This window comes from Thunnus maccoyii, chromosome 19 (genome assembly GCF_910596095.1).
Source record: "Thunnus maccoyii chromosome 19, fThuMac1.1, whole genome shotgun sequence".
NCBI classification, from domain to species: Eukaryota; Metazoa; Chordata; class Actinopteri; order Scombriformes; family Scombridae; genus Thunnus; species Thunnus maccoyii.
The window spans coordinates 29,540,373-29,556,063 of record NC_056551.1 but is presented as its reverse complement, the minus strand read 5'-3'; the positions used below and the strand labels follow the sequence as shown (position 1 = coordinate 29,556,063).

Here is a 15,691-nt window from a genome sequence, read left to right as displayed (position 1 = left end):
TTCAATCGTTGAACTTTGTTTTCTTTGAGTTTTGAAACGTTTCACATCCACAGTTTCTGTGTTTTTACTCGTCTGTGTTACATGTTGTATGTAAAGTTGAATTCTTCTGTGTGAGATGTGGTTCCCAACCTGGGGGTCCCGGCCCCCTGAGGGGCCGCGCCGTGGTTACAGAGATGGCAACAAAAATATTAATTTATGTAAAATCTGTCTTATAATTTCTGACTTTTCTCATATTTTTGCTTTTTCTAGTGAAATGCAGGAAACCTTCACCTCTAAAAACATTTTAAATTAAACAATGAAAAACTACATGAAACAGTTGCATCATGGGAACTGAAGTCCTCACCTGCTGCTTTCCGTCTTTCTTTATTTCTTTTCTTTTCTTCTTCTATGATTTTCCTTCTTCTCTCACTCGTTTCTGCGTCTTCTTCTTCTCTCTCTGTTGTTGTGTTGTGATGTTGCCATGGAGACCGACCTCTTTGCCCGCCCCCTCCTCTCTCTCTCTCATTTAAATGTTCAGTTTTAGTTTTTAATTCTTTATTTTTCTTTCACTAAAACAATCAGATTTAATTAAATAAATAATAAAAAAAACAAAGTAAAAATGTTTTTTAAACAAACAGAAAAGTGTTTTATAATAAAAACTTTATATACAGAACATCAGAATATCAATCCAGACTGTTCATGTCTGTTTTATATTTTAATATCAAATGATGAAAACATGAATAATTGCAGGAAAAGGACGAGTTGACAGTGAAACATGTTTTCTTGCTGGTTGGATCATGTGACCAGAACAAAGCGTCTTGTTGCTCCTCGTCTGATAAACATAAAGAAATCACTAAGATTGTCTTTTTATGTCTTTACTCTTCATAGTTGACACACAAACTCTAATAAATGTATTTCTGATCTAGTTGGTACTAAAAGTCTAACGAGAACATTTGATTTATTATTTATTGTATTTAACAGTTTACATGTCACCAGGTTATAGTTTAAAGCTAATTTACATCTGCGGTCAAAGAAACAACACAGAGTAAAAACAACATACAGAGTTGTACAAAAAGATGAAATATGAAACTACACAGTTTAACATCACAGCTGAGCAGCTTTAACAGACTGTAAGTTGGTTTTAAACACAGCAGTGAGACAGTCTGATCTATATAATAATAATAATATATAATAATCTGCTGCAGAAGATATTCTGGATCTAATAAAACTCACTGAGCGAGTGAACACAGAGTCACATAGTGGAGGACAAAACATTTAACATCTGAGAATAAACTAAAGTTCATCACACCTGTCTGATCTTCATCATCACACCTGCCTGATCTTCATCATCACACCTGTCTGATCTTCATCATCACACCCGTCTGATCTTCATCATCACACCTGTCTGATCTTCATCATCACACCTGTCTGATCTCCTTTCCTGAGGTTTTGGATCTGGTTCTTCATCCTGTCTCTCTCTGAATGACGTCTTTATCCTTCTCCTGTGTGTGTGTGATGGCGTGGTGTGTTGTCTGTCCTCCTGCCAGGTCTCCATGGTGATGGAGGTCACATGACTCAGGTCCTATTCTGTTGTGGTGGCACCTGGAAGCTGCTCTTCATCCTCCTCATCACATTCTTCATATATATTATAAATCCATTTCATAAAACATGTAGTTAAGAGCTCACAATCTGATTGGTTGATGATGAGGATGAAGTTAATCTGTACAAATAAAACTGACTTGACTTCAATCACTTGAAAATATATAAACTGTTTTTTAAATGTCAACAAAATGTATAAATTGTATAAAACATAAATGATACAAATATATAAAATACATTATAATAAAGGAACTGTACTGAAAATATCTACAGTATATATAAATTGTATACAGAATACATAAATGAAACATAAAATGTATTTTAAACATCTTACAAAATCTACAAAAACTGTGTTTTTAATATTTCTGTGATTCTTGATGAATAAAGATGAAAAGCTGACGGACACTTTGCAAACATTTTGTTTATTTCACAGTTCATCTAAAAAATGTTTCTTTTATTTTCACAGTTTATCAAAATGTTCACGTCAATGTAAAACATTTGATATGACATAAATACAAGATTGATAAATATAATTATGTTTAAATTCTTTTATTTTCAGTCACAGATTATCGTCTTTATAAAAACTGATGAGACATTTCATCCTGATTCTCAAAAACATAAATATTTTTTTTCTGATTCACATTTATATCTTTAAAGGTGCAATATGTAAGAGTTCATCCTCCACATGCTACGCTACGTTAGCGCCGTATCAACAGTGCATTATCAGAGCTCTGTTAGCTAGCAAACTAGGTAGCTAGGACTTTGACTAAGTATGGTAGCAACATCAATTCAGTGCTAATGTTGAGCTAACGTTGAGCTTGAACAAACCTAAACTAGAAGAGGAAGCGCTACTTCTTCTTCCTGTCATGTTGGACTGAGGCAGACTGGACGCTACAGTGACTCACTGTCACCTCTCGGGGTACAAAGTGGTATTACGGGACAGGACGGGCCAGGGCTAGCCAGTTAGCATGCTAACTTCAGTAGATATCTCTGCAATAAAATACACAAAGTAATGTCTAAACTGTTATTTCTTCACATTCTGTCGATCGGTTTAGTTCATCACTGAATGTTTTAAACTGAAATTCTTACAAAATTATACGTATTGCACCTTTAAAATAAAAGTCATGACAGGAAGTTCTGTCCACACCTTCACAATAAAATCCAGTAAGAATGCACAACACTATTTGTAATGAGGTATTTCAAAATAAAAGCCATTCCCACAAATTAAGTTCTTTGTAAACTTCAAAATAAAAGTCAAAGCTAAGAAATAACATTAGTAATTTTTCAAAATAAGAGCAGGTAAGAATAATCAATTTCCACAATCGATCAATAATGTTTCAGATCAAATTAGTTTTGTTATCAATAAGTTCTATGTGTAATTAATAAATATATTAACATAAATTAATGATACTCAATAGAAACTGATCATTAGACAAGTTACTGAGGCTCTGATTGGTCGATCTACTGCGACAAGTTACTGAGGCTCTGATTGGTCGATCTACTGCGACAAGTTACTGAAGCTCTGATTGGTCGATCTACTGCGACAAGTTACTGAGGCTCTGATTGGTCGATCTACTGCGACAAGTTACTGAGGCTCTGATTGGTCGATCTACTGCGACAAGTTACTGAGGCTCCGATTGGTGGAGAGAAACTTTCCCATGAAGCTTGGCACCTGCAGGCCGGTTGTCACGGAGATACCGCCACACCAAACCTGCAACAAAGTTTTACTGCTGTTAGTACTGCGACAAGAAGTACTGCAAAGTACTGCTCCAAACACTAGAGGAAATATAAACAGTAAAACTTACTACCTGGAGTACTAATACACAGAAGTATCACTTGATATATAGTATTTACTTTATATGTGTTTGTGTGTCGTAGTATTGGTTGTAGTGTTAGTAGTATTAGTGGTATTAGTAGTAGAATTAGTAGTATTAGTAGTATTAGCAGTAGTATTAGTAGTATTAGTAGTAGTATTAGTAGTATTAGCAGTAGTATTAGTAGTATTTGTAGTATTACTGCAGTGTTGTGTAGTACTGACAGTGAAGGCGGGGACGAGCGTCTGGCTGAACTTTGTTTTGAAAGAGTGAAGAAGACGAAGACGATCCACGTCGATGAAGGACAAATCACCTGAAACACATCAGATGAAAACAGTGACCCACCAACAGAAAGTTCCGGTCGCTCCTTACACTGAAAACATGACAGACATTAGCGTGAGATACTGTGACGAGCAGTTAAACTGGTAACAGACCAGTCAGCCAGCGTCGGAGCTGAAAGCAGTTAAACTGGTAACAGACCAGTCAGCGAGCGTTAGAGCTGACAGCAGTTAAACTGGTAACAGACCAGTCAGCGAGCGTCGGAGCTGAAAGCAGTTAAACTGGTAACAGACCAGTCAGCCAGCGTCGGAGCTGAAAGCAGTTAAACTGGTAACAGACCAGTCAGTGAGTGTTGGAGCTGAAAGCAGTTAAACTGGTAACAGACCAGTCAGCGAGCGTCGGAGCTGAAAACAGTTAAACTGGTAATAGACCAGTCAGCGAGCGTTGGAGCTGACAGCAGTTAAACTGGTAACAGACCAGTCAGCCAGCGTCGGAGCTGAAAGCAGTTAAACTGGTAACAGACCAGTCAGCGAGCGTTGGAGCTGAAAGCAGTTAAACTGGTAACAGACCAGTCAGTGAGTGTTGGAGCTGAAAGCAGTTAAACTGGTAACAGACCAGTCAGCCAGCGTCGGAGCTGAAAGCAGTTAAACTGGTAACAGACCAGTCAGCCAGCGTTGGAGCTGACAGCAGTTAAACTGGTAACAGACCAGTCAGCGAGCGTGTAACAGTAAAACGTGTTGACAGCATGTAAAATGGCCGCCGGCAGGAAGACGAGTCAGAGCTGCGACAGTCGGCAGCAGCAAAGCAGTGAAAAGTGTAAAAATAAAAATAAATCAGGATGTCAGACTGTGCAATAAACAGGAAAAAACTAATAAAAATAATAATAATAATAATATTTTCTTCGTACCGTTGTCATAGTTACAGTAGATTCCGATTCGCTGAGGCAACGGCCAATCCAGCGCCTTGGCTCGGTTGTTGTGCTTTGCAGCGAGCGAGCTCTGAAGCCATTGGCTGGCGTGGAGACACCACGAGCCAGCGTTCTTCCCTAATTGGTCGAAGCGGCCCAGGCTGGCCCGGTAGGCCACGCCCACACTGAATGACTTCCAGTCAGCCAGGGGGCGGAGCTCCCAGTAGTGACAGCCGCCACTCATTTCCTGGTCGCCTAGGAGACAAAAAAATAAATAAAAATACATTTTAAAAAAATGTTTCAAGGAGAAAATATATTTTACAACAAAATATTACTTCATTTAAATCAAATATTTCCAAAATAAAAGCCAGAGGAAACTGCTGCAGACTTCAAAATAAAAGTCTGCCATTTCTATGGAGCAATGGGACTTCCTGTTACAACTGTCAAAATAAAATCCAGTGATAAAAAATAGCATAGATCTTTTTCAGTATAAATACTGCGTGTATACAGTATAAATACTGCGTATATATATACAGTATATATATACAGTATATATACAGTATATATACGCAGTATTTATACTGTATATATACAGTATATATATACTGTACATACGCAGTATATATATACAGTATATATACAGTATATATATACTGTATATATACTGTATATATATACTGCGTATGTACAGTATATATACAGTATATATACAGTATATATATGTATATGTATGTGTATTAGTACCCAGCACTGTGTACGACTCTCCAGCGAATCGGTCGCGTCCTGCTCGACTTCCTGCGGTCTTATTGGGTGACGGTGTGGCGCTTCTACTGCTAACAAATAATGAAAACAACACATCAAAGGTCAAAGGTCAAAGAGAGAAACAAAGAACCTGCCAGAGGACAAACGACGAGGTGAAACAGCCAATGAGGTCGAGCCACAGTGACGGGATGAAACGACAGCTGATATTTATTATTATTATTATTATTATTGTCTCATCAAATAAAAACACAAAGTCTTTGTTTTCTTTATTTTCTAAATATTATGAACCTGAACGAGAAAACAACAAACTATAAAAACTATAAACATGAAGATCTGACAACTTTATTAAAAATCATCAAAAAAACGCTGACGTGATGTGAACAGTGATGTCAGCAGTGATGTCAGCAGTGATGTCAGCAGTGATGTCAGCAGTGATGTCACTGGCTGCATGAAGCAGGAAATGGATGAGGAAAGTGATTGGTGACACAGTAGTTGCTAGGCAACCAGGCAGTGACGACTGTTTCTACCTGAGAGTCTCGAGGAGGACGCAGTACGGAGACAGCAGAGGGACAAAAGGTCAAAACACACAGCAGAAAGAAAATGAGAATAAACAATCATCAGACGTCGCTATGCTAGTCAGTTCAGTCTCTGCCATTTAGCAGCTTTGCTGGAGCTTTTGATTGTATGACATGATCTTCCTCAGCAGTCATGTTCAGAGGAAGTCCTTCGTTTCATTTAAACACCTGATGACATCATCTGTGACACGTTTCCTCACCTGCTTTTATTCTCTTTGCCCTTCAGTCGGGGGTCATGACCTTTGACCCCCTGTGGCTCCCAGGTCACCGTGTCGCCCTGCACCTTCAGCTCCGGGTGAGCCGTCGCCGCATCGAAGCCAAAGTTATACGCTGGAATAAAACATGAAGAAGAATTCAGAATTTATGATTGGTTGTTTATACAGCAGTCACATGACACACATAATCAATAATAACATCACATGACACACATAATCAATAATAACATCACATGACACACATAATCAATAATAACATCACATGACTTACACACATAATCAATAATTACATCACATGACTTACACACATAATCAATAATAACATCACATGACTCACACACATAATCAATAATAACATCACATGACTTACACACATAATCAATAATTACATCACATGACTTACACATATAATCAATAATTACATCACATGACTTACACACATAATCAATAATAACATCACATGACACACATAATCAATAATAACATCACATGACTCACACACATAATCAATAATAACATCACATGACACACATAATCAATAATAACATCACATGACTTACACACATAATCAATAATAACATCACATGACTTACACACATAATCAATAATAACATCACATGACTTACACACATAATCAATAATTACATCACATGACTTACACATATAATCAATAATTACATCACATGACTTACACACATAATCAATAATAACATCACATGACTTACGCACATAATCAATAATTACATCACATGACTTACACACATAATCAATATTGATTTGTATTGATATGTATTGATTTGTATTGATATGTATTGATTAGTATTGATATGTATTGATTAGTATTGATTAGTATTGATATGTATTGATTAGTATTGATATGTATTGATTAGTATTGATTAGTATTGATATGTATTGATTTATATTGATTAGTATTGATTAGTATTGATATGTATTGATTAGTATTGATTAGTATTGATATGTATTGATTAGTATTGATATGTATTGATTAGTATTGATATGTATTGATTAGTATTAATATGTATTGATATGTATTGATTTGTATTGTTAGTTATATTTACTTTTATGAACGATCTACTAAATAAACAATAAACAACATTCACTCGTTTGTTTACCTATGGTTTCTATGGCGACAGGCTCAGAGAACTCGCCGGCGGCGGCTTTGTTTCTCGCTCGAACACGAACGACGACGAAGCGAGAATCAAACTTCAGACCTGAAACACAAAAACAGACTTTATATTTTATTATTTCAATAAATTACAATAAAAAATAAAATAAATTAAATTAACGATTTTATCTCATAAATAAAAAACAGATTCAAACTGAAGAAGCCACAGAGAACACCTGCTTCACAGTGACCTTTGACCTCTCACCTGTGACAGTGACCTTTGACCTCTCACCTGTGACAGTGACCTTTGACCTCTCACCTGTGACGGTGACCTTTTACCTCTCACCTGTGACATGACCTTTGACCTCTCCCCTGTGACATGACCTTTGACCTCTCACCTGTGACGGTGACCTGTGTCTCTCGGATGTCGTGGATTTTTTCCCAGCATGCCTCTCCTGCAGCTCTCAGCGAGCTGTCCTTGTTTGTTTTTCGGTATTCGAGTTCGTAGCGTTCGATTCGCCCGCCGCCGCCACCGCCGCCGCCGCCGCCGCTGCCACTGTCACCGTCGACAATAACCTCACTGGACGGTTGCCAGGCAACTGTGACAGCGTTGTCACGGACGACACAGCTGGAGGCGTCGATCTCTGGAGCTCTGGGAACTGTGAAAAACATACACCTCAAATCAAGGTACACTTACTCGTACCTTACCATCAATAATTTGTTCAGGAGCTTTTGACTGTGTCACATGGTCCTCCTCAGCAGATGGAGTTAACTCAGTTGCCATGGAAACTGTAGATCTTTGAACTTTCCTTAATTCTGAGAACATTTGGACTAAAAGACACTAAACAAGAGTCTGGAAAGACCATGGAGTCGAAAGCTCTGGAACAACAGAGTAAGTGGACCTTGAGTTCAGATTCTTTGACAAATTTAAAACAAAAGGAGAAGAAGAAGAGTGACGAGATGAAAAACAATGAAAACATAAAAACAAACACGTTAAAGAATAAAATAAAAAAAAAATAACAAAATGTTAAAAAGTAAACAAACATTTTATAAACAACAACAAAACAAACACGTTAAAAACAAACAAACAATCAGAAAACTTTAATAAACACCTGAAGACGACTCACCTGGCAGGAAGTGAAGTCGCTGAAGCCCCGCCCTCTCCACGCTGAAGTCGACGGTAAACTGCGACATGTTCTCCGACACCGCCGGACGAGTCGTCAGCCGGAACGCCGGCGCCATGGTTACCCTGGTAACAAGGGGGGGCGGGAAGTCCAGCGGGTGGGCGGGGTTGAAGTGTTAATTCCAGGGGGCGGAGTTAGGAATGTTAAAGGGGCGGGGTTTATAACTGTTAACTTTTTATTTGTTAGTTTAAATTTGTGTTAATGTTTCAAAATAAATCAACAAAAAATAAAAATAAAAATAAAAATAAAAATAAAAATATGATCAAATGATAAAATACAAAAACAGAAAGAAAAATAAATAAAATATAAAGACAAACATGTGACGTCATTAATACAAATAAAAACAACAAAGAATGAAAAACAGAAAAAAAACATTAAAAACATGAAAATGTGAAAAAACTCAACAGTGAATTATTGAATAAATAATAATCAATAAATAAAAACAAACCTTTCTTTGATTTGTTTTGCAGCCTGAAAGAAAAGATTGAAAGGAAATAAAAACATGTTAATGTTTAGTTAAACTGGAACTGATCACTTTCATTGATTTATTGATGATTTTCACATCCGTTTTAACCTTCAGGAATTCTTCTTCGTTGGTGATGTTCAGTGTTTGATTTGCGAACTCGAGCAGTTCTTCACACGACAGCAGAGCGAACTTTCCCTCCGACAGCTGCTTCTGCAAAACAACAAACGACTCAGAAACACAAACAAACTGGAACATTTATCAGAAAACGATCAATAACTGACAGGAACGACGTCACAAAGTATTTGGACATAAAAATGTTTTAAACAGTTTAAAAGATTTATTTGTTTATTGTTTGTATGTTTACAGAATATTAAATTCTCTACCTGGAGCTCCGCCTCCTTCCTCTGCTTCTCCTCTTTGATGGCGCCGCGAAGCTCCACCCCCTTCTCCTCGAGGGCGGAGCTTAGTCGTTCAAGCTCCGCCTCCAGCTCTGATGTCACCTTCCATGACTCCTCCTGATTGGACAGGCAGAGTTTATTTAAATTATTTTTAATTGTCGCCCCTCCCCCTCTCTAAGCCCCTCCCACCTCCGTTCCCTCTCAGCCTATCAGCTGCTGACCTGCAGTCCCGTTAGCGTGGTGTCAACTGTTTCCAGGAAGGTTTGGAGCTCTTCGTTCTTATTGGCTAACGTGCTGATGATCCTGCGCAGAGCTTCCTGTTTACCACAACAACAATAAAATGTTTATAAACAGAAAAAAATGAATTAAAACTAATTTTACAGACACATCGATTAAAAAACGTGAAACAAAACACACGTTTTTAGTCAAGAACAAACTGCGTCCAGTTTCTGATCCGTTCTGTTGGATCTCAGGCCGACAGGACGAAGTGTTTGACCAGTTCAATCATTTACAGGTTGACATTTGATTCCTACAAGAAACTCATCAATCAGCTCGGTACAGTCAGATGTTCTCATCTGTTCATAAAACCACCACAGCCGACGCTGCAGGGCGCTTTATTATCATTAATATCTCCACTGACAATAACTCAGATGACCTCGGAGGGCTGATGGTCTTTCTGCTCCGCCATCACTAATCTGAGCCATCGCCCAGTAATAATAATAATAATAATAATAATAATAATAATAATAATAATAATAATAATAATAATAACCATCAATAGATTCTGATGACCTGGAAATACACTTCAACTGTAAAACACTTCATGACTGATTATAGTCCTGCTGACAGCAAGCAGCACAGAAAACCCTCTAATATCTAATACTGCACTCATCAATACACCTGATTACCATCACTCATCAATACACCCGATTACCATCGATCATCAATACACCCGATTACCATTGATCATCAATACACCCGATTACCATTGATCATCAATACACCCGATTACCATTGATCATCAATACACCCGATTACCATTGATCATCAATACACCCGATTACCATTGATCATCAATACACCCGATTACCATCGATCATCAATACACCCGATTACCATTGATCATCAGGCCTGTTACAGTTCTGGACATGAACGAGTCGTCGCGTCTCTTCTGTGGGAAACCGGAAACAGAAATATTCACCTTGAAACCTTGGAAACATCACCATGGCAACAGATGAAACGCAGGAACGTTTTCAACGTGGCCATAAATCTGGTGAATATTTGGCAAATCAAATCAAAGCTCCGTCACTTCCTGCAATAAACCAGCTGATCCATTAACTCATCAACCTGCCCGAAACTCACAATCAATAAAAAAATATATTAGTCAATATCTAATATCTATATCTAACAACTAATCACTCGGTCCAGACGATCAATCAGAGCAATAAGGACCAAACTTTACCACCAAGTTACCGATCAATCTCATTAATCAATATACGAAAATCATGGCCACAGGTTATAAACATCCATGATCGATCCAGACCGAACCGGGTTAAAGGCCTCCGGTAACACGCAGAGTATCTAACATCATGTATGTAATAACACACCCTCAACATTCGCGCCAAACCTCTGCTCACTACTGCAACATCCAGTCTGTACCAGGGCCACGGTGGGGCTCCCCCCCCCTGCCCCCCCGGGACAGAACAAACAACCAACCCAGCATCTAACGGGTCCGCAGTGACGTCAGCAGACGGTTACCTGATGTTTAAGGTGAGCAGCTAATTAGCATCTCGCTGCTAACTGATGGTGAATGTTTCAAGCTGCGGGTGTTTAAAGGAGGAAGGTTTCAGGCTTCATATTGTAATTTAATTTAACAAATGAGCTTTGAATGTTTTATATCTTCTAAGATTTTATTTAAACATTGAATGTTGAATGTTGGGCAAAAGTTCCTTGTTGTGTTTTACCGGATAAACAAAGTTTTATTTGTCTTCCGGTGTTTTATTTGCTGATCTGGAACCGAACCGACAGTTCTGAGATCCTCAAACATGTCAATAAAGTTTGTTTGAATGAACAGCTGATCCTCGCTGATGCTAACAGCTAGCAGCTAGCTAACCCTCTCTCTGTGTGCTCTGAGAGTCTCCTGCCCTCGGCACACTGATCAGATGTGATTATTGATCATCGATCGATCAGGTTCAGATTCTTACCTTCTGAGTGTCCATCACCTGAGAGAGAGAGACACAGAGACAGAGAGAGAGAGAGAGAGAGCGAGAGAGGGAGGGGGGGACGGAGACACCGATAGGAAGTGTCTATGTGACACTATGACTTCCTGTGTGGAGTGTCAAAATAAGAGTCTGAATCTTTGCGATGTTTTCCTGATTAATAATAATCAATAATAAAAAACAATAATCTTATTTCATAAATAAAGACAAAGTGTTCAGATGATATTAAAACATGAAAAACAGATAAAGCACATATCCAACAACGTTATTGATTCATTCTAATCATTTTAGACAGTTTCTATAAAGCTTTGACTTGTTTTGGACATTAATGTAGAAAAGTTGTTCTTACATGCTAATAATAACTCTCCATCTATTAATAACAGCTCTATTAATTAAACTATGATGTAAAACGACTGAGAGGAAGCTGCCCGATGTCTCCTCACCTCTTCCTCTTCCTCTTCATCACGCAGCTTTAAACCAATCATATTACAACGAGCACACTGACAGATATTCCTGTCGCAGAGCAAGAGATGATCATTAGCCGGCGAGCACACGACTCTGCTCTTCTTTTAAAAGACTTGATATCATTCATGTGTTCTTGAAACTTTACCTGAATGTAAACAAATGTGAATTATTGATTATTAAAAGACTTGATTGGTTGGTCGATCAGTTTCAAACATACAGTCACATACTTTATCAATAAAGATCAAAAACTACACGTACTTTAACTTTTAGTCTGAAATGTGACCAGTTTCTTTAAAAGGAGTTTAAATAAACACAGCAGAGCGTTGACTAGTGCTGCTCTGCTGCATATTAATGATAAAACAATCAAAGACATAAAGCAGCAGAGAATCATAAACACATATGAGAAGGAGGCCTCAGGTTCAGTAATAACATTGATTAGGTGAGTCAATCATTCAGCAGTTTTATTTAGTGATCAGTAACAGTTTGTTACAGTTTGTCTGTTATTTAACTTTCAGCGTCTGTTCTTCTTCTGACGGAACCGACTCACCTGTTTAACAAAATAAAAGCCGTCGGAGGAATCGCAGGTGTTGCGGCTCCCCTGCTGGACAGGTGACGTAACTGACTCTCCGGCTATGAAGAACTTTATTCTGAAAGAGTTTGCACTCGGCAGGTCAGGTCTTTCTTTGTTAAATTTAGAAATGATTTTACTTTGAAATGAGCGTTGTGTGATTCTCTCACTGAGAATCTGGGAATATATAAACAGCTATAAACTGTGGAAGACGATGAAGATGAAGATCTGCAGGTTTATGTTGATAATATTATCTGTAACTTACTGACTGTCTTTAAGATCAACACAACATATATAAACCAGTATTTCATAATTAATCTCATTATATTCTAAGTTTTACATTCATGATGCAAATTTACTAAAATAAAACCAGTAAAAGGAGACAAATATTCAGACAATAACTGTTAAAGCTGTGAGACTCTTTTTATATTCAACTATATTTATATTCAACTATATTTATATTTATTCATATTTATATTAATTCATATTTATATTCAACTATATTTATATTCAACTATATTTATATTAATTCATATTTATATTCATCTATATTTCATGTTTACACTAAAATTACAAACTTTTTTTAATTTATTTTTCTTTAATTTACTTGTTTATCTTTTATTTTAGCTATTTGTGTTTGTTTATATTTCTGTTTAATCTGATATCTTATTGTTTAATTATATCTTTGTATTATTATAAGAACTAATAGAGGTAAAAACAATTGTTTTTATTGATTTCTGATCAGTTACAGATAAAGTTGATCATATACAAACTAAATGTTCCAACAAAATAAAAGCCTCCATGGAATCTAGCTGACTTTCAGAATAAAAGCTTCAAAGGAAACAAAGAGGCCTTCAAAATAAACTGTTTTTTTCTTTTATTTAATAATACGTGAGCTGATTCAATTGTAGACAATCGATCAATCAATAAATCAAAGGTTTGGTTGATAATCTGAGCTGAACGAGGAATCGGAGGTGTTGCGGCTCCTCTGCTGGACAGGTGACGTCACTGAAGCTCCGATCTCAACTTCCTGTCTCAGCAAAAATCCCACAATCATTGATCAGTTAGTTAGTTTACAACTACGCACTTTTATTGATTCACTAAACTCACCACAGTCACAACAACACGACACCAGCTGCAGCGTCAGTCATTGATTATATCGTCTCCCTGGATATAAAACAGTGTTGTGCTGCTGTCTTCATTGATCTCTCAAAAGCATCGATACTGTCAATCACCAGCATCGCTACTGTCAATCACCAGCATCGATACTGTCAATCACCAGCATCGCTACTGTCAATCACCAGATGCTGCTGATCAATCAAACCCTCTTCCATCAGAGACGGGGTTCCACAGGGGTCTGTCCTCGGTCCACTGCTGTTTACATTATACATAAATAACAGAATTCCTCATAATCAATACATCAATGTCCATTTTTTGCAGATGATACGGTTTTATATGCCCCCCCCCCCCCCAGCTCAGACCCCGACTCGTCTCCAGTCTGATGGTTTCCAGTTATGACTCAAACTGGTTTTAAATGGAGCCATGAACCTCCAACCGCAGCCTCACAGGTTTACTGTCCTCCCTCACCGTGAATCAGGACCCGCGTCTCCTCCGCAGGACGCCAGTCAGGTGAGGAACCAGGTCATTATTCGGTGAGATACTTGGACGTCCTCCGTGTCCGTTAGAGATCCGGTCCCGGACCCCGGACCATCAAGTCCATCAACAGTCACTCTCATTTCATCTCTTGACCCAAACTTGACACTTTAACTATAAACTTTATTCAGCGGAGGCCACGTCTGAGCAGTAACACCCTAACCCCTAACCCTAACCCTGGTCCTGGTCCTGGTGCTGGTCCTGGTCCTGGTGCTGGTGCTGGTGCTGGGTGATAATGGGCTCATGGGTTAATTTGCATCTTTTCTCCTTTCTGTGTGTTTTTTGCAACCTGTGGACTGTTTGTTTGTTTTAATGCTTAAAGTTATTCTTTTTACTGAGATAACGAAGCTGCCTGATAATTAAACAAACCTTCATATGAAGCCTCGTTACACACATACAAATCACCTGAAAATGATTCAATCCAATAAGCATTCAGGTTTATATGGTTTGGAGCTAGAAATAATAATAAGTGAGCAGTGTAGTTCTGGTTCTCATTTCTCTTCCTCTGATAAAGTATCTGGATTTTATTGGTGTCAGGTGATCCTCGTCTGCTGGATTTGACTTTAAAACTACAAAATTTTCATATGAATTTACGAAACTCAAAACTCTTTTTTAACTTTATCATTTAGTGATAAGCAGCTGTTGAGACGGAGCAGCACGTATTTTAGAAGTGGACAGTTTCATCTTAATGTATATCGTCTGGTGATGAAGAGGAGTGGTCTCCATCTGTTAAACCCTGTCCCCTCCCATCTATACATGATCCACTACCAGGACTCTTCTACAGAGCTAAACCTGTTCATGAAGGCTTTCAGGTTCATATCAGTTCTATTTGCTGACCTGTTAAAGTCGTCTCTGAACAGTATTAACCAGCCAACCAGTATGTTCTCTTCAGAATAAAACTTCCTGTGTCGTCTCCATCAACATCGGCCTCCATGACGACTAGATCTTTACATTTAATACTTGGCACATAAAGCAAACAGGACGTCTCCATTCAACCTGTTTATAAGGCAGCCGCTCACTTCTCATGTCTTTTATTTTGGTAGGGATGATGAGGCTGACATCAGCGGGTCTCAGAGCAGAGTCGGTATTATGGACATGATGGCGAGCGACAGGAAACTCTTCTTCATAACACAAGCTGCTCTGCGTCCCGTTGTAGTTGTGATCGTTAGCATCGTTACCTCTCGGCTACTTTTTACCTCTCGGCTACTTTTTTACCTCTCGGCTACTTTTTACCTCTCGGCTACTTTTTAACCTCTCGGCTACTTTTTTACCTCTCGGCTACTTTTTAACCTCTCGGCTACTTTTTTACCTCTCGGCTACTTTTTAACCTCTCGGCTACTTTTTAACCTCTCGGCTACTTTTTTACCTCTCGGCTACTTTTTTACCTCTCGGCTACTTTTTACCTCTCCGCTAGGTTCACTCGGTCTTTTTTTAACAGACTTCTGCACTTTTTGTGCTACAAGTTCAGTTTCACGCCAGTAA

The 15,691-nt window shown here is 38.2% G+C and overlaps 1 protein-coding gene across 6 annotated transcripts; it reads right to left on the bottom strand.

The window, feature by feature from the left end:
* Positions 1–2,076: 2,076 nt before the first annotated feature.
* fsd1l (fibronectin type III and SPRY domain containing 1-like) lies at positions 2,077–11,662 on the bottom strand. Of its 6 annotated transcripts, none has more exons than XM_042396250.1 (13): positions 10,421–10,480; positions 9,526–9,621; positions 9,290–9,421; positions 9,015–9,116; positions 8,889–8,911; positions 8,384–8,505; positions 7,655–7,915; positions 7,264–7,362; positions 6,116–6,245; positions 5,323–5,411; positions 4,579–4,833; positions 3,617–3,705; positions 2,077–3,289 (listed from the first exon to the last, which is right to left on the bottom strand). In XM_042396250.1, the coding sequence occupies exons 1-13, from the start codon at positions 10,421–10,423 to the stop codon at positions 3,188–3,190; spliced, it is 1,503 nt and encodes a 500-aa protein (XP_042252184.1). In that variant the 5' UTR covers positions 10,424–10,480; the 3' UTR covers positions 2,077–3,187. The 6 variants fall into 6 exon arrangements, with proteins under 6 accessions (XP_042252184.1, XP_042252185.1, XP_042252186.1 ...); XM_042396251.1 differs by having other exon boundaries at positions 10,395–10,456; XM_042396252.1 differs by lacking the exon at positions 10,421–10,480 and adding an exon at positions 10,239–10,276.
* Between the last annotated feature and the right edge of the window lie 4,029 nt (positions 11,663–15,691).

Excerpts from the sequence above, each read along its gene's own strand:
- fsd1l (XM_042396248.1), bottom strand. Across the intron at positions 6,246-7,263 it reads TGTCGCCATAGAAACCATAG|CGTATAACTTTGGCTTCGAT; the intron begins GTAAACAAACGA and ends GTTTTATTCCAG. Across the intron at positions 5,412-6,115 it reads GGCAAAGAGAATAAAAGCAG|CAGTAGAAGCGCCACACCGT; the intron begins GTGAGGAAACGT and ends ATTATTTGTTAG.